Source organism: Periophthalmus magnuspinnatus, chromosome 12 (genome assembly GCF_009829125.3).
Source record: "Periophthalmus magnuspinnatus isolate fPerMag1 chromosome 12, fPerMag1.2.pri, whole genome shotgun sequence".
Lineage (NCBI taxonomy): Eukaryota > Metazoa > Chordata > Actinopteri > Gobiiformes > Gobiidae > Periophthalmus > Periophthalmus magnuspinnatus.
Genome location: NC_047137.1, coordinates 14,837,033 through 14,864,907, shown reverse-complemented (window position 1 = coordinate 14,864,907; position 27,875 = coordinate 14,837,033). Strand labels below are relative to the sequence as shown.

At 41.4% G+C, this 27,875-nt stretch overlaps 1 protein-coding gene across 2 annotated transcripts in view; it reads left to right on the top strand.

Annotated features, from left to right (window-relative positions):
* Positions 1-27,875, top strand: part of plxna4 (plexin A4) — a 384,761-nt gene that overhangs the window by 31,238 nt on the left and 325,648 nt on the right. For both annotated transcript variants that reach the window (XM_033975929.2, XM_033975930.2), the window contains exon 3: positions 17,498-17,680. In XM_033975929.2, coding sequence (XP_033831820.1) covers positions 17,498-17,680 — 183 coding nt within the window. The remainder of the gene's footprint in view (positions 1-17,497; positions 17,681-27,875) is intronic.

Sequence of the window (27,875 nt, the reverse complement as noted above, 5' to 3'; positions counted from 1 at the left end):
ACATGTGTAATTGAGTAAATTCATTATATATTTGTTTAATGACACATAGTGGAACATTTATGGCAAAGCGACAACATCTCCATGGAGACAAGAAGTTACACAGTACACCTTTAACTTTCATTCACCAGGTTTTGCTCTACAACCCCTAATGTTTATCCGGGAGTTGATCTTAAACTCGTGACGTTTAGGCAAAGCGGCAACATCTCCATGGAGACAAACAGATGCTATACCCCCCTCCAGAAATGTTACACAGTACACCTTTAACTTTCACTCACTGGGTTTGCTCCACGACCCTTAATGTTTCTCTGCGAGTTGATCTTAACCAAGTCTCAATTCAAGCTACTTTTGTGCCGTAAAATCACTTGTAATTGAATAAACTGATGCGTTACGTATTCGTTTAACCTTCATTTACCATTTCACCAAACGCAAACAGTTTTGAACAATATTAAACCTCCTTAGATTCATACACACATCAGATCATCTCCAGTGTTATCGCTATAAACCTGCCCAGAGCAAGCCGACCCGCTCCTCAGCTTGCTCCGCGACCCCTGATATTTATCTGGGAGTAAATCTAAAGTGAGGATGGTGCTTTTGTCTGCGGCCGTGTGCCTGATAAATCATAGCCCAGGCCGGAGCTGTCAGGGCAGGGACGAGGAAGAGGAAGAGGAGGAGGAGGGAGGAGGAGGGAGGAGGGAGGATGGCTTTCAGCACGCGCCACAGTATCACCAACACCGCATAAATTAGAGCGTTAAGAAGTGAGGGAGAACGCAGCAGGAGATGGAGGACTCCACACACGTACTCACAAGATGTCATGTACTGTACTATAGACGGGTTTGTTAAATGACAACAACTTCAGTGCAGCGTTTAACGGGGATACAGTTTAGATATAGGTTTATACCAGCAAATCTGACAAAAATGAATCTGTTTTTGGCTTATCCTGATGTCGATGTTCAGACAATATTATCAAAATTTGCCAAAATGTGTCTGTAAATGTCTTGGTTGATGTTCAAGTAATAAAAAAAAGTGTGTTTTGTGTGTGCTTAAACAAAGGATATTGCAGTTTTATTTTGAAAAGTACTATTTAGATATAAGGAAATGCATTTATTTGCTTTACTTAAAACTATGGCAAGACAGCAACTTGACACGGGCTAAAACAAAACATGATGGCTGTATTCATGAGTGTGTAAAGCAGGCCAGATGTAAAATAAATCTAAGTACTTTTTTAACTTGTTAATTAACTGTTTCTGTATTTATTACTTATTCAAGTTACAAATATCACATATGCATTTGCCTAGATGTAAAAATATGGCTGTGTAACTGTGTATCTCCTGATAAAATGACATTCTAAGACCATCACCTTTTAATTTACCCTGTCGAGGGCCACGTAAAATGATGTGGAGGGCCACATTTGGCCCAGGGGCCTTGAGTTTGACACATGTGGCGTAAAGTCACAACTAAAGCTTTTCCAATAGAGTTATTTGCAAAGATATAGATAGTAAATTCACATGGATTATGGGCAGTGGAAACATTTTTTAGTACATTTATATCTACAAACTTTATACTGGTTCTGCTTAGGTCACATTTTTATACAGCTCTGCCAACCTGTGGCTCAGTCGACAAACGCTCTACCAACTGAGCCACTATCACCCCTGAGCTACTGTATATGACCGCGCTACCAATGATGTTTACAGATTCAAACCGCCAACCTTCGGATCAGTGGCCAAACGCTCTACCAACTGAGCCACCGTCGCCGCTGAGTTACTGTAAATGTGTTTTTTGTGTGGCCATTTTCTAACTTCTTTATCAGCAGCAGTGTGTCAAAGTTGACACCTCCAGCTAAAGAAAGTACAAGTCTACTTATTAGATTAACTGTGTTGTCAAGTGTGTATGAAAAGCAGTGTGTTTGTCAAAGGCACGACACAAACCATTATTTTTAATAGCTTTGCGTGTCAGTCTGTCGCCGTGACGATAAGTAACAAAGATCAGAAGGGCACGCTCCTTTATGTCGGCGTCTGCTGGATTTTCTTCACTTTCATTTTTCTCCCTCAAAACTTTTTAATGTCGTTAAAATGCCTTGTATCTCCGACGTGGCGTTTTCGCCCAATTAGAGCGACAGTGAGCGGTCTCCGAGCTCATTATAGTATCATGCCTATGTAAAGACACACATACTTGTCCACGCTTTAAGTGCATGTGTGAGAATACGCTTGTTAGATCATATGTATTTTAACACCCCTGTGATGCTCCGGCAAATTGCTTGTCTCAAATATTTCCATTTATTTTTAGCGGTCAGAAAAACACAGTAGCGTATTCACTCTGCAGTTTATAGGCTGTTCGGACTCGGGTGACTTTAATAGCTCGTAAATGTCAACAGAAGCCGTTCTCACCATCTTTCTGTGCGCTTGGATAAAAAAATAAGTTAAAGTAAATATTGAACTTGCATCTATTTTAAACAATGAAATGGATAGAATTATTTCAGTGCAGTTTTAAGGGATGATACGAAAATGTCCATGCGTTTCTTCGTTGTAAAACTCGACGCTAAAACGCAGTGGTGGAAGAAGTACTTTAGTAGTTTTGTTAAGTAAAACTACAGATACCGGAGCAGAAAAATACTCAAGTAAAGCAAAAGTATTAAAGTACCCGTTTAAAAATATACTTAAAGAGTAAAAAGTTAAAATATTTTGCGCAGATTTTGAGATCTAATAATGATTTTGATACAGATTTGTGCTAAATTGTGTTCAACAGAAACTATTTAATCAACTGTTTTTATTTGTATATTTTTGTTTTGCTCAAATTATGAACATGGCCTTTTCAGCAGGTCTCAAACAATAATGAAAAATACTTTATACTTTCTGCTCTACTACATTTTTGAACTGGACTGAAAAGTAAGATTCCTTCTCTCAAATGTAGTAAAGTAAAAATCTGGTTAAGTAATGTACAAATACCTAAAAAATTTGCTTACGTACAATACTTTACTGCTTGTACTTTGTTACGCTCCACCACTGCTAAAATGTACCATGTATCTTTATAAACATGATAATAATTGGTAGATTTTACACTTTTTAATGACTACGCCTTAATTAGCCATAACAAAATATGAAGTTGTGGAGTTGTGTTTTGTTTCATTCACACATGTTTAACACACAAACCTGCATATTTAGTCTGAGTCCTTCTTTCAAACAGAAAACACTCTGTTATAATGTTGTGATTTTGAACTCCATACACCTTTACGAGAATATTTTGTATGATTTCAGCCCTGGAAATGCCAATATCTACTAATTTCTACTAAATACCTACTACAAAAACAGGTAAAAAGTAGCTGTTAACTTGAAAATTACCACTTCATGACAAAGATGATGTGACAGACTAATAATAAAGTGTTAGTCAAACATGTGTGAATGAACCAAAACACAACTCCAGGTCTGTTTTTGAGGACGTAACAACATTTTAACACGACTTCAAGAGTAAAACTTTGGTAAAATAGAAACTAAACCAAAACATTGCACCAAAAAATATAAGAACGACTTTCGAATTTATACAAATGCGATAAAATGCATGTAACTTCACTTGTGATTTAAGAACACAACACAACACAAGCACACCCCAGCCCACAGTTCTACGTTAGAAAAATAGAAGGACATTGAAAGTGACATGGAGGCCTTAAAGAGAAGAGAGGGATGGACTCTTTCTCCCCCAAATGGTTCCGCCTGGCTAAGCTCCATAATGCATGCTCAACAGTACAAGTCTGCATCCATAGATCATTGTGAAGTGGCATGTGACCTATAAAACCCGCCCGCACCTCCACGTTCACTGTGTCAGCGGAAAAAACAGAACAACAAAAAAGCAGAGCCGATGCCGTAAATGGGCGCTCCTCTCCTTCATGCTTGATTCATTGCCGGGCACATGTATGGCTCTCCCCTGTCTGTGCCGCGTTGTGTTGGCGCTTTGAAAATGGCTTCGCGAGCGTCCTTACTGTACTATGCTGCTGCTCTACGTCAGTGTTTTCCATCATCATCGATTAATCACAGTTTTTAAATAGTTGGCAGCTGTTTTCGTAAGCGAATAATCGTTAACGGGTTTATACGAAGGGTTCGAAACGTGTCACGAACTGAGAGACAGACAGCAAAAGACAGTTCAAATCTGTCAGCTGGACAAAAGTTGTAAAGGGAAGACGTTTCGCTGCTCGTCCAAGCCGTTTCTTTCTTCAATTCTGGTCAGATTACTGCTGGACGCTGCCTTATATCTGTCTGAAGGGAGGCGCTAACTACACTGAAGCTAACACACCTGTTTCTGTGTGATATTGTGCATAACGGGAGATAAATGAACTCCATCTTCAGACCTAAATCAAAACAAGCAACAAGGAAAACAATAAGGATAGCCAGTATGCTAATAGGAGTTTAGAGCATCCACTAGGGGCTTGAATGGTTATGCAAAAAATATGACTGGTTCAGTAGACGTAGCTAACAAAAAGAAACTGCAAACAAACAGATGTGTTAGCTTCGGTGTAGTTAGCTCCTCCTTTCAGACAGATATAAGGCAGTGTGAACCAGTAATCTGACCAAAACTGAAGACCAAAACTTGGACGAGCAGCCAAACGTCTTCACTTTTAAACTTTTATCCAGTGACAGAATTGAATTTTTTTGCTATGAATCACACCTGGACGACTGAGGGATCACACAGACGGCTGAGAGAAGAGACTTTTTGACTCAAACAGATCAGAAATGACATAGAAATGACATTATTATTCACAATTGTTGATGTTATGAACAAACATAGTCTAAAGCGTCTTAAAGATAACCATTCCTCAAGTCTGTGACCATTTTTATGAAATCAAAACAAGTTAAATACACATTTTTTAAAGTAGTTTAGCATAAATGTGTCGCACCAGTACAGATATAATATAAAAGCAACTGGGCGCTGCCTCTATCTAACTACGAAGGTTTTTATCCACTAAGAATCAGGAAGTTAGCATTACCGCGATGGCAAAACTCCACTCTGACCTCTAAAAGTTTACAATTCCTCAAGTGTGTGACCAGCCCTATGAAATCAAACCGAATGAATGTGACCAAACCCCACATTTACACCTTCCACACCCAAATAATCACGATAATCGATTCATGGAATAATTTTGAAAAGGTAAAAGAAAAATTCACTCCTACAACTTTTTGCCCAGTTGACAGATTTGCATTTTGGATCATACCTGGACGACTGAGGGATTACACAGACCATTTTGAAAAGTACACCCACCCCGCTCTCTCTCTCTGCGTCTTCATCCCTCATTTCCCTTCAGTGTTTTCTGAATGCACACTGACCCCACCTCTAAAGCACGAACTCACAAGGTCTTCTGTGAGCGAGTGTTAGAACAGAGCCAGCCCTCTTGTGCCTCCTGCTAATGATCATTAATTACATGTCATTAGCCAACATGCCACGGGCCCTTCTTCCACATTTGTCATGTGCGATCGGCTTCACATTTTGAATTCACTGCTATTAATTAGATTATTCTCGTCTGAGTCACTGCGGCCTTTCTTCACGCCCAGCTCAGTGCTTCCAACACATGAGATTGGGAAATTAAAGGGTCCTTATTGAACTGAGCAATATCACCATCGCGTAATTTTTCTTCCTTGCATTGACAATCGTAATTGCTAATTTCATTTTACATATTTACTTAAAGAAGACATCGTGCTGCGTCTGCTTTACAGTTATAATCTATGACACCCGTGGATTATTATGTTATAATTTGGACACGATTTGGATCTAAAATGACTTAATAAAAGAAAAAAGTTTGCAGACTTCTGTCCAATGGGAGTTGATTTTGCTGTAAATGTCATGACAACAACTTATACCGTTGGAGTTTGTGCCAAAATAACTACGTAACGCTGCTGAATCCTACATATGTTACCAATTAAGAAAGTAAAATTGGAGAACGAAGTAAGTACAGAGCAGTGGGCGTGTCCTGGTGGAAGTGAAAACTGGGGTTGATCAGAGCTTTGACATCTCGAATACAGGAGAATAAATATTACTCAGACATGCATGAGTCATTCTAAATACAAGTTCAGACGGTCAATGAGAAAAGGAAACAACTATAACATGGTTAAAAGCTCTGAAAAGTTGATTTTGCAGAATAGGACTGATTTAAAACAAGTAAACATGGCTTGTATTTACACTACTTTCACAGCTAAGTACAGATAAATAGGTGAAAACAGACATTTTCTGATCACTCCTGACTAAAGTTCAGGACAATACAGCATGAATCAATCAAAATACAACTTTGAGCAACTTAATGATGAAGGAAGACTGCTATGACATGGTTTAAAATCTCATAAAAATTTCCTATTTAATCAAATTTGGCAATTGTCATTCACTATCGCCTCATTTCAAAGTCACTGCGTGTAACTGCTGCGGCTGCTGATGATGAGCCAGTCTAAGTCACATCCTTAAGAGACCAGAGCCTTCATTAAGACCCTCAGACAGTCTGGTCCCTCCCACACGGACGTACTCTTTATACCCCTCGCCTTCCACAGATCCTCTCCGCTCTGGCCCACTCGCTAATTAAATCTCCATAGAAGATACCAGTCGCTAAAGGTCAAAATCCATCACAATATCATTATTCTGTGATTAAACAAGTGACAGTCGCTTCCTCTAACAAACTCCCCAGCCCGGCTTTACGTCGACTGAAGGAATTTGAGTTCTATATTGTTTTTTGTTGCCATAGATTGAACTAAGGGAGCGTAACTTCATGAATAGCGTTTGGCTCCAGTCAAATGAAGCTAATCGATGCTAGCAGTTTTAGGGCGAATTTGGAGCCAAGTTTGATTTTAGGAAAGTATCATAGCAACCAAAGAGCCAATCCAGCGCAAGCCTTCCTGCACCACTGACATAGCAGAGAGCGGGCGCTTAGCAACGCTGTCAATCAAACCTGTTGCTAACGCTAGTGGGAGTGACCTCGGAGAAGAAAGGCAACAGATTTGTCTGTTATTATCTGTTCATATTTTGGATTATTTGGATTATTTCACACGTGGAATTGCCTCTCTATTGAACAAAAGGTAAAAAGTAGCTTAAAAACTATCACTACATGACATCACAAGGTGGAACGGTGTATTTTGAGCTTTGGAGATAGAGGCTAATATTTAAGGATTACTCAAACGTAACACAACTCCAAGTTTGTTTTTGAAGAGGCGTGGCTTAAAGGTCACAAGTAGAGGTTGACCAATATGGGTATGATCATTTTCTCCATAAATACAGGATTTGAAATGACTACTAACATAAATACTGTCTATACTTTTACTGCTTTGCATAATTAAACTAAAATAAGGAAAAGTAATCTCGATAGAAATTATTTTTACACATCTACAACCCTGTTTTTACTACTAATCCGTAATGGAGCTGTGTTATCTCATTTTGTGGATGCCATCATCACACTTAAATGTTAATATAAAGCTTTATGCAGTGATGAATGAGTCCAAATCAAATATCGACCAAGGCAGGAGACTTAAGACCAATAGTTCATACACAAAAAATGCATATATCGGTCTATCTCTACACACAAGAGTCCATTTTGTGTAATATAAAACCTTTAACATTGTGCAGTTTACATATACAGGTGTCCATAAAGTCCATAAAGTCTCTGTACAGTTTAAAAATCTATTTCAAAGGCAGCTGATCAGATATATTAATCACACTTTTGACGTCATTTTTTTTTTTTGACGTTAGCCGCCCAAAGCACATCAAGACAGGACTGGATTTCTTGCCGTGTTTCGCTGTAGCAGAGCCTCATCAAAGGTTCAATCACATCTGTATCTTTTGCTTCAGTTCAGTAATGTCCCGTATCTAAGTTTGACGCACAATATCTTTAACACAGCCCCATAGAGAGAAATCCAGAGGTGTGAGATCTGGGGAACGTGGTGGAATTGGTCCGTCCCTTCAATCCAACGGTGTGGAAATGTTTGAGTGATCCATGTAATTTAAAAACTTTAATAACCACCGAATACAAAAGAACACATCTAATTAACATATCTTATCAATTGCCTTGGTAATTACATTTTAAAATTATAAAGACTTTATGGACACTCTGTATTTCAGTTTTACTCTAGCACATTTTTTTTCTTCAATTTCCTCGATTTCAGACTAATTTCAGGCTAACGCAAAACCTAAAAGCTAATGAACAACCAGCTAATTAACAAGTCAGTCTCTAAAGAGCTACTTGAAGTCACTTAAAGTGCGTCCGATTGTTCTTTCAGTGTTTTAGTTTTGATGGATTTTCATTATTTTGCTCAAATCTATGTGTGTATGTCTTTAATAACTAGTGCAAAGATAGAGAGGAGTTTACACTTTAAACTGACAACAAGGGTCACAGTTCAGCTCATTTTTTTTGTATGTTTTGCTCTGTGTTTATGGGTTTTGGGGCATGTTTTAGTAAATCATGATTATTATTATGCCTTTTGATGAAGCTACATAGTATTTGACCATTGCAGTGTAGTTGATGTGTAAAAAATAGCATCCAGAACTGAGTGAGAAAAAGTAAATAAAATAAAATTAAAATAAAAAATAAGATAAAATAAATAAGATACATATAAATCATGATTTTGTTGAAATTTAAAATGTCTTTTGAAGAAGATACCTGATATGAAAAAAAAAGTACAAAGTTGGAAAAATCCTAAAACTACCATTAAAAAAAGAAAAAAAATGTTAAATTGAGCTACAAAATTGGAAAAACCCTAAAACTACCATTAAAAAAACAAAAACAAAAGAAAAAGAAACATCTAAAATTGAGCTACAAAGTTGGAAAAACCCTAAACTACCATTAAAAAAAAAAAAAAAAAAAAACAACAAAAAAAAAACATCTAAAATTGAGCTACAAAGTTGGAAAACCCCTAAAACTACCATTAAAAAAAAAAGAAAAAAAAAATTAAAATTGACCTACAAAGTTGGAAAAACCGTAAAACTACCATTAAAAAAAAATAAATAAATAAAAATAAAAAAAAATGTAAAATTGACCTACAAAGTTGGAAAAAACATTTAAAAAAAGAAAAAAGATACATCTAAAACTGAGCTACTAAGTTGGAAAACCCCTAAAAGTACCATTTAAAAAAAAAGAAAAAAAGAATCTGAAATGGACGTAGCACATGACTTTTTGAACTCAGCAGAACACCTGTCTGTATGTTTGGATATGCAGTTGTCAGAAACAGGTCTTTAAAGGCTGCCCAATTTGGTGCCTGCAGTCTCCACATTTTTGTTGTATTACAGTTAAATTGAATGTTGACATTATATCATAGAGCGAAAACACTAAAAAAACACTTAGTCATGTCATAATTCTCCAGTGCTGCCAATCTTCCTGGCAGGTCACTCATTTAGCACAGTGGGCTAAAGTGGCTAATTATGTGAAAGCAGCTACTTACTACTGTAATTTTCTATCAAGGTTCTTTGTACTCATAAAAGCTACAGTAAAACAAGGTACTGAGAGGTCTAAGATTGAGATTTCTTTGTGAATTGACAATATACTTAAAGGGCCCATATTATATTCATATTCATATTCTCTGATCTGTGTTATAATGTTGTTTCCTCATCACAAACAGACCTGGAGTTGTGTTTTGTTTAACGTTTAACACACAAACCCTGCATATTTAGGCTCAGTTCTTCCCTCAAACAGAAAACACTCTGTTCCACCTTGTGATGTCATCATGTGGTAATACAGGAAGTGCTCCAGTGTGTTTTTAAACTCCACACACCTTCACTAGAATCTTTTGGATCATTTCAGCTCTGGAATTTCCAATCTTTACTGAACGAAAGGTAAAAGGAGCTTCGTGACATCACAAGGTGGAACAGAGCGTTTTGAGGTTTGGAGATGTTACAGACTAATAATAAAGTGTGACTCAAACGTGTATGAATGCAACAAAACATAAACTTCCGGTATGTTTTTGATGCAGTAACATTATAACACGGCTAAAACCTCAAAAGTGTGTATTTTGTGTAATATAGGACCTTGAATACATAATATACAAATGACTTAAAATGTTGTTGCAAAATTAAAATACAAACAAATTCAAAATCCATGACTACACGTAATCCTTAAAAACTTAACCAGGATTAGACCAGGATATAAATATAACGATCAAAAAAGTCTGCTTCATGATTAAACTGGGCGCAAACCAGGACTAAACCAGGACTAAACCAGGACTAATGTGAACACTGTCCAAAGTCTGACCATAACTTGCCCCATTCCAGTTTATACTTTGCTGGACACTTTGACTTCCGCTCGTATCAGTTGACACCAGTGTAGAGACGATGGATTATTATGTATGTTTATATTTGGGGGTCAGTATTTATCATCAGTTCTTTTTCTTTGCACTAGTGGGATCATTTTTGTTATTTTGTGCGTTTTGATATCACACGTCCAACTGTGTTATAGAGACAGGCCTAATTCATTCTTCAAAGGACAACAGAACTTCACCCATGTTTGATGTCCCCTCTCCTCTTCTCCTTCTCCCTCTCATCTCCTCCTCTCGTCTCTCCTGCTCTCCTTCCACTCTCCTCCTGTCCTTCCACGCCTCTCCTCCTCTCATTTTCTCTCCTTCTCTCTCTCCTCTTTTCCTCTCGTCTTTCCTCCTCTCCTTCCACTCTCCTTTCCCCTCGCTCCTCCGCTCCTTCTTTCTCTCTCCTCTTCCCCTCTGCTCGCTCGTCTCTGCTCCTCTCCTTCTTTCTCTCTCCTCTCCTCTCCTTCCACTCTTCTATCCTCCTCTTCTTCTCTCCTCTTTCTCTCCTTTCATCTCTCCTCCTCTCCTTCCACTGTCCTCTCTCCTCCTCTCCTTCTCTCTCTACTTCTCTCATCTCTCCTCTCCTTCTCTCTCCCCTCCTCTTGCCTCTCTCTCCTCTCCTCCTTCCCTCTCTCCTTCTCTCTCCCCTCCTCTCGTCTCTCTCCCCTCCCCTTCTCTCCTCCCCTCCTCTCTCTCCTCTCTCCTCTCCTCCTCTCATCTCTCTCCTCCTGCTTCCCTCTCCTCTCCTCTCCTCCCCTCCTCTCTCTCCTCTCTTCTCCTCTCCTCTCGTCTTTCTCTCCTCTCCTCCTTCCCTCTCTCCTTCTCTCCTCCCCTCCTCTCATCTCTCTCTCCCCCCTCCCCTCCTCTCCTCCCCTCCTCTCCTCCTCTCTCTCCTCTCTCCTCTCTCTCCTCTCTCTCCTCCCCTCCCCTCCTCTCTCTCCTCCCCTCCTCCCCTCCTCTCTCTCCTCCCCTCCTCTCTCTCCTCCCCTCCTCTCTCCTCTCTCTCTCCTCTCCTCTCCTCCCCTCCTCTCTCTCCTCTCTCCTCTCTCTCTCTCCTCTCCTCTCCTCCCCTCCTCTCTCTCCTCTCTCCTCTCCTCCTCTCGTCTCTCTCCTCCTGCTTCCCTCTCCCCTCCTCTCTCCCCTCCTCCCCTCCCCTCCTCCCCTCCTCTCCTCTCTCCTCTCTCCTCCTCTGTTCTGGTCTCAGCTGATCCGTTGCCCGGTCCATAAGACAGTCCTCTTTGTACGGGTCTCTGTCCCGGTGCCAGCGCCTCAAAGATGGATATAGCCGACACTGACCTGATTCTGCCTTACTGTTTTGGCCAAAATCCAAATTCTCTCGTCGGTCGGCTCCGTCGCGCTGTCGTCAGGGACAACCAGTCATTTTTATGCACTGTTACTACTCTTGACTATTCAAACATTTAAACACATCTGGGCGCTACTAAGATGAATTATTACTTGTCAAAATAAGTGTTTGTCAGAGCAGGTCGACGTTCTGCGGTTACATAACGGGTCAAGTACAGTAGTCATGGGTTCACACTTCCTGTTATACGCAACATTTGGAAGGAAAATAGTGTTTTGTTTTAAATTGTTAGTCACTACGGCAACGGTCTTTAAAGTCGTATCGCTCTAAAAACCATGGAATCGAAACTGTGACTTAAAGATCCTAGATTACGCGAAACTGAACGCTGTTTTTTTTCTGTTTTTGATGAGCAAACATAACATTTATCAGAAAATAGCGTAAAAAATTGGCTCTTATACGTCTTAAATCTAGTGGTGGCAGATAGCGGCGGGGTAGTCGTAGTACTTTTTCTTTTTCTTGTGACATCACCCACTTTTCTGTGATTGGTTTAAAACATCTGTCACTCACAGGGCATGACCAATGAGAGGAGTGCGAGCATATAATTACAAGAAACGGCGTATCATCCAGCTTTATTGGCAGTTAAAACTTAAACCTAAAGGGCGTATACTGTTGTTGTGTCCTTGGGCAACACACTTCAAGCCCTTTGTGTCAGAAACTATTATATTTCTCAGGCTTTTCCGACCAAATCACAGTCACTATGAGTCACTGGATGCTTAAATTTAACGTAGTGACTCTGGAAATGTGAGGAAAATGCACTTTTAGATGTGTAAAACTTGTAAAAACTAAATGTTTACACCAGAAAGTATCAAAATCTCTCCCACAATCACTATTACAAGCTGATATTTGTCGTGCACTGGCAGAAAAAGTCCCTATATTTTCTAAATCGTAACCATTTTCACCCTGAACACTATCGCCGCAGTGTTTCCATCGCATTGCTCCATTGTCTCCTTTTTGCCCTTATAATAAGCTGACACGATCTTGACCCATTTCCAGGTCATGGGTATTGATTATTCCTTCCACTTCACACGACCCTCTCACATAATGGTGTAGCCCGGAGCTGGATATGGCCCGGACTGGCTGCGCTCTGTTTGTCCAATCAAAAACAGCCCATATTTACGAGTACGACTGGTGATAGGGCAAAAAATAGATTCGCGTGTTGATATTTTTATCGATTGAGCTTAAAAAAACAAAAAAAAACATCTCAAAAAACAAAAACATAAGCAACAGAACTGAAAAAAAAATCATGAAAGTTTTAAAAAGATGTATTTTTTTAAGGTTAGCAGTGCCTTTTAACACGCTAATAATCACATTTCTTCCTCCAAAAGTTTTAACTACAAACTCGTTTTTACTGACAGGAGTTTAGCTGTTGACCTCTTTATTTAAATCAACCCAGCGTATCCTTGCCCATAAGCCACGATCGAGTCTCTACATCGATTTGAATTTAATTAACGGCGCAATCCTACTTCTGAGATAGATCCATCAAATATAACACATAACAACACAACATTTTTATAGATATATACTCGCACTTTTCCCATAAACATGCTTGAAAAGTGGCTCAGTTGGTTGAGTTTTTGTCCTCTATTCTGAAGGTTAGCGCTTCGAAACCCGCTCTCGACGTAAACATCATTGGTACGGTGGTCCAGCTCTACCGCCTTTGTTGTCGTGTCCTCGGGCAAGACACTTAACTTAACGTGAGTGTGAATGAGAGTGTTTCGTTGATGTAAAGCACCACCAGGTCTACACCGGGACTATTCCAGGTCTAAACGCGGACGACGTCGTTCCCGCTGCCGTTCTAAACAAGAAATGATCCAATAGAGCACACGCACCACAGTTTGAGAAATACTTTTGTAGATTATACTGCAAAAACACAACAAAAATAAAGAGTATGAGAGTGAAGAGTGTCAGTGCTCGTCTTAAACTGCCAAACCTACTAAAATACAATGTGTTTTTTTTAAGTTTAGGGGTCAGTTGGGTCTGCAAATGTGTTCTTTTCTATATTTCAACCACACAAAAAGTACTACTTGATAGACTTGCCTGAATATCTCACTTGTTTGTTGAACTTTGACACAGGAACTTTTCATACAAGATCTCGTGATTGTGATGATTTAGAAACTGTCCGCACTAGAACTGAAACGAGGAAGGACAAGAAGTTTTTGGTTATTTTGCGTCGCAACATGTGAAACTGGATAGATGGTGCTGCTAATGTACTTTAATAATCACTACTGCTCCTGTTTTTAATGTTTTAAATGGACTTACGCCGTTATTTGCTTTGTTTTTGATCGTATTGTTCTGTGTTTTAGGGCTCGTGAGTCTGGTCTCTCAATGATCTCTCTCCGTAAAAATAAAGATAAATGAATGAAATTAAAAACTAGTTCATTTTACCTTTGGCCACAGATTCACCCTTCAAAAATGTTTCGTAACAACAATACAAAAAAATTAATTCAGTTTCTTTCAAAGCGCTGTTTTAGCTAACGACATTTACAACTCGTAGACAGCCTTGTAGTTTGAAAATGACTTTATAAACTTATTAATGATTTGAGACGTATTTCCCACTTTGTCAAACACACATGCAGTCGTACTCTTAAATTCACTTTGTATTTGATTTTGGACTCTCCGTGCTCGTGTATGAATAGCTTTTGTTCTGCAAGTTACCGTTCGCCTTGCCAAGCTATTAATCAAAGCAAAGGCTGCCTCTGTTTTGAAGTCAGTGCATTTCAAATCCATCTATACACGCAGCATAATGACCAATCCCAACAACCATTATACTTTATCAAAACCTATACATCATTGTGCCCGCTGTGAGAACGCCCAGCGCGAAAGAGCACGAGGGAGAGACGGAGGGGGACGGAGAGGTGGAGGGAGAGGTGGAGGGAGTGGGACGGAGCGGGAGGGAGGGAGAGAGCGGGAGGGAGTAGGAGGAAGTAGGAGGGAGTAGGAGGGAGACGGAGGGAGAGGGAGGGAGCAGGAATGAGTGCTGAAGAGAGCAGGAGATGGCTGGAGGGAGTGGAAGAGAAGGAGAAAGAGCAGGAGAGAGCAAGAGAGAGAGTGGGAGAGAAGGAGAGAGGAAGAGAGACAGAGTGGAAGAGAGAAGGAGAGGGAGCGGGAGAGAGTAAGTGAGATGAAGAAAGCAGCAGAGAGATGGAGGGAGCAGGAGAGAGAAGATGGTTAGAGAGTAAGAGAGAGAGCGAGAGAGAGCGGAAGAGACCCAGAGAGAGAGTGGGAGAGAAGGAGAGAGGAAGAGAGACAGAGTGGAAGAGAGAAGGAGAGGGAGTGGGAGAGAGTGGTAGTGAGTGAGATGAAGAAAGCAGCAGAGAGATGGAGAGAGCAGGAGAGAGAAGATGGTTAGAGAGAGAAGGAGAGAGAGCGGGAGAGAGCAAGAGAGAGAGTGGGAGAGAAGGAGAGAGGAAGAGAGACAGAGTGGAAGAGAGAAGGAGAGGGAGTGGGAGAGAGTGATAGTGAGTGAGATGAAGAAAGCAGCAGAGAGATGGAGAGAGCAAGAGAGAGAAGAAGATGGTTAGAGAGTAAGAGAGAGAGGGAGAGAGTGGGAGAGAGCGGGAGAGAGCTAGAGGGAGCAGGAGTGAGAGTGGAAGAGAGAGGGAGGGCGCAGGAGAGAGAATGGATGAGAGAGGGAGAGAGAAGGAGACAGTGGGAGAGAGATGGAGGGAGCAGAAGTGAGAGCAGAAGAGAGAAGGAGAGAGGGAGGGAAAGAGAGTGGGAGAGAGAAGGAGAGAGTTGGAGAGAGTAGGAGATAGAAGGAGAGAGTGGGAGAGAGATGGCGAGAGCAGGAGTGAGAGTGGAAGAGAACGGGAGCGAGCTGGAGGGAGCAGGAGAGAGAAGGAGAGAGTGGGAGAGAGCAAGAAAGAGAGTGGGAGAGAGGAAGAGAGACAGAGTGGAAGAGAGAAGGAGAGGGAGTGAGAGACAGTGGCAGTGAGTGAGATGGAGCGAGCAGGAGAGAAAAGAGGGTGAGAGAGAAGGAGAGAGAAGGAGTTGGAAAAGTTTGTTGTGGTAATGGTAATTGGCAGAAAATAATCAATTACATAAGAACAAGTCGTCTTAGCAGGAGGCAGAAGCAGAGTCAGAGCTGTGAGTATTGCTCATGTAGAAGTAAACAGTCCTTGCAGTTGGGGTTGTTTCAGTACTTTTTCGGCATTTTTCAGGTATCGTATCGGCGAGTCCTCAGACCAAATCACACACAGATACAATCTCTTCCGCTCCGAGGATGAGCACATGGATCATTATAAGCACATGGATAATGATAAAACATTATTAGCGTGTTTTAAGTGCCTCCACAGTCTGCATTTACCCTTCTATGGGCGTTAGCGTTAGCATTAGCCACAGACAGTATCAGAGCATTTATCAATACCAGTATCGATATCGGAACAACCCTAGTTAACATAAAGTGTTACATAATTTCAGTACTTGCCATGTCTTAAATTTCCTTGCAGTTCATTCTCTCAGGGCTGTTTGACAAAGCTGCTGCTGCTCTCCTCTTCCTTATTTTGCCTGGCTCACGGTGAATCATTTTGGACGATGTTGCTGCTCTGGCGTTTTCTGTTTTGCTGGTGGACGATGGGGAATTGGGCCTGACACTGCAGCCTCTGGCACTATTACTGAACCCAGCCTGACTACTGCAGTCCGCTCCCATCTTCATCTGTCATTTTTAGATATTTACGCTCTATTTTCTTTGCTATTTCTTGAATGTGAACCAGGACTGAAAGAACATGCACACAAATCTAAAACGTCACTGACCACGTGAGAACTAAGGGCTTGTATTTGTCCATTTGTGATGTTTATGTCCTGAATAATTTTATTCTACAGCAATATTCTCAATCAAACTGCACAAAATATGATAAAACACACAACAAAAAAAAAGATATTAGACATTCACTGATCAAGTTTTTTCAGTTCCGATACTGATTTTGATTCTATAGCGTCAAGTATCTGCTGATTCCCGATATGAACCGATACTAGCGCAGACACTAAAGATTGTATTTATTTCCTTTAAACAAAAATAAAAAGAGACAAAACTCAAAACTCAAGTAACTACAGAACAACATTTCAAATAAAAGGTCAAACGTTTTCAGACTCTCTGGGCCGAATACAACCTACAAATAGTCTTATTACATCAGTTTATATGTCCAACCAGGATGTTTGAAGCTGATATTTAAAGCTGATATCTGATGTAGCACATTTTTCAGTATCGGCGCTGATATCTGACACCAGTATCAGATTGGAGCATCCCTAAAACAAATCAAATTCAGTTCATAGTCATATTTAAATGTATTAAAGTAATTCTAATGACTCTATGCGGCAACAGTGGTGAGTAAATAGAAAAATATTGTTCACTAATGTTGGTAGTTTGATTCCCTCTACTACACTTTCTACACTTTCACCTCATTTCTTGTATAAATGTGTTAGTTTTGACTTGATAAGTGAAGGTTGGCAGGCCATTGGCACAGATTGGTGGGCACATTTCCAGCAGTCTGCCCCGGGGCAACTGCGGCCACGTTTGACTTAGCACCGGAGCGTATGGTTAGAAGTGTTCTGGTGGAAGATCCACCAGTTGCATTGTTCCGCAGTATGGTATTTACCCAATTTAGTATTTATTTAAAAAAAAGTAAAATAAAAGAAAAATAGAAGAACTTGTATTCTTAAAGTGAGTTGGCTCCCTTCTCCACAGATCAGACCTGTAACTGGGCCTGGAGGAGTCAGTTTCTTGTCTTTTTCGAGATAGATAGATATGTTTAATGGTAAAACAATCATATCTCCATGGTGACAAACAGTCCATCTTCCACCAGAAAAGTCACATAATTCACCTTTAAGTGTCCTGAAAACCGCTTTATTAAATTCATTCACCATTATGTTTTTTTTCTTTCCTTTTTCTCAGCTCCTGACCATCGATGACGACTTTTGCGGACTGGATATGAACGCGCCCTTGGGTGTGTCCGAGATGGTCCGCGGGAAACCCCTTTTCACCGAAGCCGCCGACAAAATGACGTCCGTTATCGCCTACGTCTACAAGAACCACTCGCTCGTATTCGTCGGCACCAAGAGCGGGCGCGTCAAAAAGGTAAGCTGAAAAAGAAAAAAAAAGAAAAAAGTACTTGAACAGCTGTAGTCGCAGTAATGAAGGAAAATGCCGGATGCAGCGGGAGATTGAGTTTACTACGGAGGAAGGCTTGGGAATTTGGGAGCGCTGGACTAGAGGACAGATAGTAGCAGCGAGGCAGATTGACTTTCAGGAGAAGCAGCTGAGTCGGCTGGTTTTCTGAGGTGTGCGTTGCCTGGAAGAGGAATTGGGGGAAGTGGGGAGTGAATTTAAGTTAGTTTTCTACGAGAATACCGATCACGAAAACTCCTGAGGGACTTTGGACCTGGGCCGACTCTGTATCTGATGTCTGCAAACAGCCATCTCATTTTCTACACTCACATACATTTGAGCAAACGCTAGCATCAACACTATCTGCTGCGCTGTGTAACATTTCTGGTGAGGAATCCGTCACCTGCTCGTCTCCGTGGAGATGTTATCGCCTTGCCTGGAATGTTCGACAGTGTGGCATTAAACATTTCATACAGCGAACAAGACACAACCTTGAAAAGCGAGGCTCGTCTCGTCACAGTTTTGACTTGTAACTTGGCGTGGTGGCGTCAGTTGCGTGTGTTCTTCATTGAGATAAGCTTAATGCCATACTTTGGAACATTTAAGGAACATTTCAGGCAAAGCAATATCTATAGACTATCTAACATTTCTAGTGGAGAATCCATCACCTGCTTTGTTAACGCTCTGCTGGTGTATTGGTGTATTGTATTGGTGGCTCAGTTGCTTGTCATCATCGACATAGGTTTAATGCCATACTTTGGAACATTTAAAGCAAGGCAATAACATCTCCATGGTGACAAGCAAGTGGCGGACCGCTAAACTAGAGGATGGACTATAACAGTGAGGCAGATTGACTTTCAGAAGAATGTTAAAGTAGCCAAATAAATGCAAAATATTGGTGGAGTCATTTGCTTGTCTTAATCGAGATTAGATTAATGCCATACTTTGAAACATTTAAGGCAAAGCGATAACATCTCCATGGTGACAAGCAGGTGGTGAACTGCAAGACTAGAGCACAGCGGATAAACCATAGCAGTGAGGTAGATTGACTTTCAGAAGAACGTAAAAGTAGCTAAATAAATGCAAAATATTGGTGGCTTCAGTTACTTTTTTTTCATCGAGATAAGATTAATGCCGTACTTCGGAACATTTAAAGCAATGCAATAACATCTCCATGGTGACAAGCCGGTGGCGGACTGCAAGGCTAGAGCACAGACCATAACGGCGATTGATTTTCAGAAGGAGGAGCCGAGTCTAGCGTGTACTTGCAATAAATAACGCAAGCAAATAAAAACAAAGCATCGGTGGCGTCAGTTGCTCGTCTTCATCGAGATAAGTTTAATGCCGTACTTTGGAACATTTAAGGCATTTGTCCAGTTGACGGAATTGATTTTTTTTCTTTTATTATGGTAATGCTTGGCTGAGCAGCGAAACGTCTTCACTTTTACAAGTTTTCGTCCAGTTGACAGATTTTACTTTTGGCTTTTACGACGGATTAAACCTGGACAACTGAGAGATTCCACAGACATTTAAGCTAAAGTAGTAACATCTCCATGGTGACAAGCAGGTTTTGGACCCCAGAGTAGCAGCTGAGTCGTCTGGCTTCACAATTTGCTCGTTGCCTGAAAGAGGAACGAGGATTCGGAGGAGGTCTGGAGTGAATTTAAGTTTGCTTTCTATGAAATACAGATCACGAAAAAGCTCCTGAGGGGGTTTTGGACCTGGGGCGAACCTATATCTGATGTCTACAAAGAGCCGTCTCATTTCCTACACCCCACACATCACATGCATCGGAGAAATCCCGACATCAACACGATCGGATGCACTTTTCCTTTACTTTGGGCTAGTGTAAAATCAAACCCCCGGGGCCGGATTGTAGCCGACATCAGCGCCTTGCAGAAGTTGCCAGACAGCACATATCAGCATGTTCGGAATTGATTAGATGAAGTTTCTGTCCGTTTCCTCCAGGCAGTTTGAGAGATGAAAATAGACTGTAATACATGATTTATGAAGTAATTTATGTCACTGTCGTAGTAAATAACTGATTCTGACACGCATTTTGGGTTTTGATTTACTGCGGAGGATTAGATAGCATCATATTAGTTTCACAGGGAGCAGTGGGACACAACATTATCAACCAAAACAGCCCGAGCCCCAGAACGTATTACTTTATTTAGGTGGAATCAAAGCAAATACCTGGATTGCAAACATCCTTAATACCTTTGCTTCTATGTGAAAACGTGGTGGCGTAGTGGTTAAATTTTACCACGCAATGAGAAGGTGAGAAGTTTGTTTCCCAGGACATGTTTTCCTATATCTAAGAACTAAGACATATATAGTTCTGACCAAAAAAAATAAAAAATAAAATACAACTAAAATTGCTGCTCACATTGATGTATTAAAATTTTCTTATTTTTTCAATTTTTTTTTTTTTTTTTTCAATTGGTTCTAAGAACAACGGCACCCGGCAACCTCACCGTTAGCATCACTAGTTCTTGTCCAACGTTATCTCCGTGGGGTTTTCACAGAGTCACGCTAAAGTGAATAAATATTTAAAAATGAGGCTGTGGATGGGGAGCTGCGGGCGAATGTCACCGACAACATGTTAAACACGACACAAATAAAAAGAATACTGCACTAGAGGACGCTTCTGTGTTTAGAAAGAGACATGTTTGTGTGTCAATGCTAACGCTAATGCTAATTTTAAGGCATAATAAATATTAAAACAACCACAAACTGAAATATTCTACATATAAAAATAATCAGATAGTCTTTATTTAACTTTTAATAGATTGTTTGTTTTATTTTTTCCGATTTTAATAAAAGTGGCTGTTAGCTTTGAGACGCAATGAGCTAATTAGCGTTAATAGCGACAAACAAATGTATTAAAACTGATCATTTCCACAGAAGATTGGACGTAGACTTCTGGATTTAAAACACCCAAGCTGATCACTGACTATTTGAAACAATTTCTTTGATCACGACTGTATTAATTGCCTTCGACTGAGGCTGTATCTGCCGCGGGTTTTGGGCGTCATGGTGCTTTTTTGAAATCCTCCCTTCTACTCCGCCGCTCTCTGCAAAGCGCATATTGATTTGCTCATTGTCCCTATGCAAACATCCCAGCCATAGAAATCATTGCACGGGCTTACACCGTCTGCTCAAGCGGTGATCAATACTCCCATGTTCACGGTATGGACCCATTACAACGCCATCCACTCCTCCCCCGTAGCACGAAGCCCCGCCCACGTCATTACTCGTATACCATTAGATGACATCACAGGCAATAAAAGACAACAACAAGACAATAAAAGGCCCTGCGCTTCAGTCCACCTTCTTCATCACTGACTTTACAACCCCACAGCTAATGGATGTTGATTTATACGTACTACTTTACCTACTTCTAATACCACAAGGCCCCCTCCCCCTTTCCCCCGTCCTTTCTCCTCTCTCTCTCGTTCTTTCTGTCTTCTTTCTTTGTCTCTTACTCACCTTCCTGCTCTCTCCCTTTCTCTCTCTGTCTGTTTCTTTCTTTTCTCTCTCAAGATTCTTTTTGTGTCTCTATTTTCTGCTTTGTCTCCCACTCACCCTTCTACTCTCTCTCCCTCTCTCTCTTTGTTTATCTCCTTTTTTTCTCTCTCTCTCTTTGTGTTTCTCTTCTCTCTTTGCCTCTCTGTTTATCTCATCTCCAATCCTCTTCTTTCTCTTTGTCCATCTCTCCCTGTCTGTCTCTCTCGCTTTCTGTCTCTCACCTACCCTCTCTCTCTTCTTTCTCTCCCTCCCTTCTCTTTCTCTCTTTCTTCTCTCTCCCACTCTCTGTCTCACTCTCTGTTTCTCTCCTCTCTCTTCCCCTTTCTCTGTTTCTCTCCTCTCTCTTCCCCTTTCTCTGTTTCTCTCCTCTCTCTTCCCCTTTCTCTGTTTCTCTCTCTCTCTGTCTATTTCTTCTCCCTTCTTTCTCTCCTGTCTCTCCTTTCTCTTGCTCTCTCCTCTCCTTCCCTTCTCTGTCTCTCTCTTTCTCTCCCTCTCTCTGTTTCTCTCTTTCTGCTTCTCTCCTCTTTTCTCTATCTCTCTGTCTCTCTCTTCTCCCCTCTTTCTCTCCTCTCTCACTCTTCTCCCGCTCTCTCTTCTCTCCCTTCCCTTCTCTTTCTCTTTCTCTCTTTCTTCTCTCTCCCACTCTACCTCTCTCTGTCTCTCTCTCTTTCTCTCTCTCCCCCTCTCTGTTTCTCTCTTTCTGCTTCTCTCCTCTTTTCTCTATCTCTCTGTCTCTCTCTTCTCCCCTCTTACTATCCTCTCGCTCTTCTCCCGCTCGCTCCTCTCTCTTCTCTCCCTACCTTCTCTTTCTCTCTTTCTTTTCTCTCCCACTCTGCCTCTCTCTCCCTCTTTCCCCCTCTCTCTGTTTCTCTCCTCCTTTCTGTATCTCTCTGTCTCTCTCCTCTCTTGCTCTTCTCTCTCCCACTCTGCCTCTCTCTGTCTCTCTTTCTCTCTCTCCCCTTCTCTCTGTTTCTCTCCTCCAATCTCTATCTCGCTGTCTCTCCCCTCTCTTTCTCTCTCTCTCTAAACCCAACATTTCACTCTGTCTCGTGTTCCCAGCATTATTTATTTATCCTCCCGGAACTAACGCGTCACCACAAATAAATAAAAGTATTGCAATAAAAGGTAGTGGGTTTTAATGGAACGCCCCAAACGATATTGTCGGGAGGCTTTCATTTATGACATCATGATATTGACCTTGGCAGGAAGTTGAGTGAGTTAAATTCAATTTGTCTGTGAAAAAGGGTTTTAGGTAATGACACAAACTCAGCTGTGGGCACGTTTGGGTCGCCCCGGTACTTGGAAATACTTGTGAAGATCAATAGCTACTTCAGTTATGTATAGGTTTATGTACCAGTGGTTTACGTACACAGTTTGGTCACATGATCACGTTTTTTATACAGAGCTTCAAGTCACTCAAAGCGTCAAGGAACCGCTCACACATTTATACATCAGTGTACACAGACACAGAAATAGTATAATAACAAGCAAAAACGAAGAGGTCAACGGAAAATATGGCTACCTGGGGTCTCCCCTCTCCACCTGCCAGCAAGGAGAAACCTGGTGCTCTCTCTGTTTCTCTCCATCTCTTCCCCTCTCTCTCTGTTTCTCTCCCTCTCTCTCCGTTTCTCTCCTCTCTGTTTCTCTCCCTCTCTGTTTCTCTCCCTCTCTGTTTCTCTCCCTCTCTCCCCCCTCTCTGTTTCTCTCCTCTCTGTTTCTCTCCATCTCTCCCCTTCTCTCCCTGTTTCTCTCCTCTCTGTTTCTTTCCCTCCCTTCCCCTCTCTCTCTGTTTCTCTCCCTCTCTCCCCTTCTCTCTCTGTTTCTCTCTTCTCTGGTTCTCTCCCTCTCTTCCCCTCTCTCTCTGTTTCTCTCCCTCTCTCTCCATTTCTCTCCTCTCTGTGTCTCTCCTCTCTGTTTCTCTCCCTCTCTGTTTCTCTCCCTCTCTCCCCCCCTCTCTGTTTCTCTCCTCTCTGTTTCTTTCCCTCCCTTCCCCTCTCTCTCTGTTTCTCTCCCTCTCTCCCCTTCTCTCTCTGTTTCTCTCTCTCCTCTGTTTCTCTCCCTTTCTCCCCTTGTCTCTCTATTTCTCTCCCTCTCTCCCCTTCTCTCTCTGTTTCTCTCCCTCTCTCTCCTCTGTTTCTCTCCCTCTCTCCCCTTGTCTCTCTGTTTCTCTCCCTCTCTCCCCTTGTCTCTCTGTTTCTCTCCCTCTCTCCCCTTGTCTCTGTTTCTCTCCCTCTCTCTCTCTATAATGCTATTGCTGCTCAAAAACAGACGTGGAGTTGTGTTTTGTTTCATTCACATGTTTGAGTGACACTTTATCATTAGTCTGTCACATCTCCAAAGCTCAAAACGCTCTGTTCCACCTTGTGATGTCATGAAGTGGTAGTTTTCAAGCTACTTTTTACCTTTTGTTAAGTAGAGATTGGAAATTCCAGGCGCAAAATTATTGAAATGGTTCCAGTGAAAGTGTATGGATTTTAAAAACACAGTGGAGCACTTCCTGTTTTACCTCATGACATCACAAGGTGGAACAGAGCGTTTTCCATTTGAGAGAAGAGCCTAAATATGCAGGTTTGTGTGTTAAACGTGTGTGAATGAAACAAAACACAACTCCAGGTCTGTTTTGTGATGAAGAAACAACATTATAACTGTAAATTAATCCACTTTATGCCACGATACGTAAAATATCGACGCAACAACGTAAAATTTTTTGCACGAACTGCTCCGTTTGAGCTCAAATCCACCTGTTTATTGCACGTATCAGACCAATCGCGGAGCAGCATTGCGGTTCGTGCCAAAAGGCGAAGCTCCCAAATGTACCAAAAAAAACAAACATGGCAACGCTGAACACATGAAGGCGGCACGAGTCTATTTTTAGCAGAAATGTGGTCTATTTGTTTTCAAAGTAAGAGCAAAGAGAAGTGCTATGTGCATCTGTGAATGGGAAAAGATATTTGCGTTTTTTTCCCCCCCCAACTAGATCGTTCAACCACTTCAACCAATCAGCTTGAGTGTTATGACCTCTGAGGGACCTTTGTACACCGCAGCTTTTTGAGGAAAGGGCATCTGACATAAAAAAACGCCAAAAAAACGTGTTGAATAATTACGCAAAAGACAAAGACGATCACTAAACGGCATTAGACCTTGAATTTCTCACATTTCGACACCAACAAAGCTCCGTATACGTCCACTCTCTCGCACTTTGCATCCGCTCTACCTGTCCAGCTCCCCTCCCCCTCTTCTTCTCCTCTCCTCCGCTCGTAATCCCTCCCTTCTTCATCTGTCCATCCTGCGTCTTCCGTAGCACGGCTGAGTGGAGCTTCTCTCTCGGCTCTTTGATGGCTACCTGCTGCCATTGGAAGTGAATGGAGCATATGGCTTCTGTCAGTCTGTCCTCCGGTCAGTTTGGGAGCGCTGGTCTGTGAGGAAGAAGAGGAGGAGGAGGAGATGAAAAGCTTGAGGAAGAGTAAGGTTTAAGCCCTCTTAGTGCGGGTCAACGCGCAGTGCCAGGTCAAGGGGAAAACCTCAGCTCCCCTACAGGCCAAGATTTGGTTCACGGTCATGTGGCGGCGCAGCACATTAGGAGTAGGACCGCAGCTAACGATTATGCTAGCAGTTGGCGAATCCGCAGTTCTTTTTTTTTTGTCAATTTGATTATTTCTATAGTACAGTGACGGTAGCGTAGTTGGCAGAGCGTTTGTCTGGAGGTCAGCGGTTCGAATCCCGCTACTGGTTGAGCTGTCAGATCCCACAGGTTGGCGGTTAGCGGTTAGCGGTTAGCGAATCCAGCGCTCACAGATGAATGCTTTCGTTGTGTCCTTCGGCGAGATGTTTGTCACACTAGGAGCGAGGCAAATTGTTTTTAACCGAATAAAGGTTGAAATATGGCGACAGAAGAACAGAAGGCTTTGAGATCGGAATATTTACCAAAAAAGTGTGTTACCGATAAAGATTTTTTACATTTTTGAAGCAAAGCGGTAACATCTCTACGGGCACAACCAGGTGGTGCAGCCTCTATCAGGAAAGTCACACAGTACTCCTTTTAAAAGACTTCTGAAAACAGGCCCGTTGGCAGAAATTCGGGGGCCCGGGGCAAGAAACCTCACATGGGCCCCCCTCTAATATAAATTATTATGAAGAGGGTCCAATTCTGAGTCCCTAAAACCCCGAGGCCTGGGACAACACACCCCCTTTTGTGTAATTTTTGAAATGTTGATTCTAATGTGTTTTCGGGGTTTGCGATGAGCGAAAATAAGATTAGTTTTAATAGTCGACGAGTCCGGATTATTCTGATGAATCGTTGCAGCCGTATTACCAAGAGAAGCATTAATTTAAGCTTTATACTCACACACATTGTACATTTTACGGCGGACATCAACAAATAAACCAAAAAAGTCGGGCTTAACAATTGGATGATTTGACGATTTCATGATTTTTGTTCTTAAAAGGTAGGGATTTTTATGTTTTTTTCAATTCAAGAACAGTTTACAATGCTTCTTTATAAAGATCGAGGAAGCATTTGAGGTAAAATAGTGTAAAGAACGTACAAGAATCAAATGCATTTCATAATATATTTGTAAAGTACAGGTTTAGTATCTTTAAGACATGACAAGAGCCCAGATTTTAAGATTTTGAACTCAATTTTGACATGGAAAATGCTTGATATTCGATAATGAATTTACTAACCGATGTAGGTCCATTCTCAAACTATTCAGGAAACAAACACATTTATCAGTTCAAATGAGTTTCTAGTTTTGATACTACGGATTACTATCTGACTATCAATATTTTCTGACAACATTATCCCACAAACGACATTATAACACCTAAATTACCGCCGCATTCGTGACGTGCTACTCGCAAACCGCTCAAATTGCGTTTCATCTCGCGGCCGCCCCAACCGACAAAGATGAGAAAACGCCACGAGGAGAAGTAAGTCCAGGAAGGGTTGAAAAGATGGAGGAGATGAGATTGAGAGCGTCCCGCGGAGGTGCTAATGCATCCCTCCTCTGTCTGTCCCATCAGGGAGCTCTGGCGCTCAATACAATGAGCAGCTAACCTTGAACTCAACACAGGCTCAAAAAGCATGTCAAGCCAACAACCACGGAGGAGGAGGAGAGGTCAGGGTACGGGCAATCTGTGCTCCATTCAGACTATCCCTTTGAAATAGTGTTTTAAGAGGTCTATTATAGTTTATGTACATTTTGAACAGATAAGAGACACAAAAAGAGTCTGTGTTTTCATTTTTATTTAGCTTGATTCTCTCTTTGCAACCAGTTTTTGATTTAAACTTAGGTAGAAACGTCGCGAAAGTACACTACGCTGCTGCTTCTCTTTTGGCTTTTGTACTTGGCTGCGATACTTTGCAGCTGATGCCGTCAACATTCCCCGGGGGGTGTGATGCTAACTGTAGGCACTGCTCTGTCTGAAGCCCTGTTACCCAAGTTAGAGTTTAATCTGAGCTTTCTTTAAACACATTCTGGTCAGAAAGAGCTGACTTAAGTTAGTAACAGGTGAGGTGATTTGTGCTGTTGAACAAGTCTCTTTCAAGTAACATTACAGTCATACGTTAGCTAGCATTAGCCAAACGTTTTTCAGGTAAATCAAACTCCTAAACAGGACCATGATCACAGGCTCCTGAAAATGTCCTGTGTAAATCCATTTTGTATTTTTTTTCTTGAGTTTCAGACTATCTTAAAAGGTTTTGCGAGTGTTTGCTAAGGTACGCATTGTGTCACCATGGCAACTGCTAAACGTTCCACCATAGACATACAGGTAGAACACCAGGTAGTATCAGTTGTTAGTAGATATGGGTATTGCCAAGAATCCTATGATAGAATAGAAAGAAATGTGTTGGAAGTTCATATCAAAATTACTGTAACAACACAGTATTGCACGCCAGTCCACAGATCTGACCTGTAACTTGTGGAGCCTTTATCAGTAAAGTTACACAGTACTCCTTTAAAAGACTTCTGGCAAATTAAGACATTTGATTTTTGTGTTTTTTAACAGGTAGAAACAGGCCCGTTGCCAGAAATTTGGGGGCCCGGGGCAAGAAACCTCACATGGGCCCCCCTCTAATATAAATTATTATGAAGAGCGTCCAATTCTGGGCCCCTAAAACCCTGGGGCCTGGGACAACAGACCCTCTTGCCCCCCCTGTCGACGCCCCTGGGTAAAAACGCTGCACAGTCCTTGTCATTAATGCGCTTCTTCACTATTTTAGAGAGTGTTTTCATGATAAATGCAGCGGGGGCTTTTACAGAGGATTGTCATTGCAGTGGACTGGTCCCATATGTTTCCGGGGGTTTCTGGCGCCCTTGTATTTGCATGTGAGCTGTGCGTGTCTCTGCATGTTTGCATGATGGGTTGGTTAGCCCCAGATGCAGAATATTGAAATGGCTAGAGCCGAGCCGCGGTCAGTGGAGCAGAGGATTAACTGCTTAGAGCTAATGATGAAATATGCCAGAGGATAGAACGCCATTGTGGGGATGTATTTAGGTACACAGTCTACAGTATGTGGTAGTTTTACAGTTTGGTTTGGCAAATAAGTAAAGGTGGGAAGAGTAGTTAATGCTGTTACTCAAATCGCAGTAGTGAGCCAATTAATTATGAAAAAATATATGTATAAAATGTG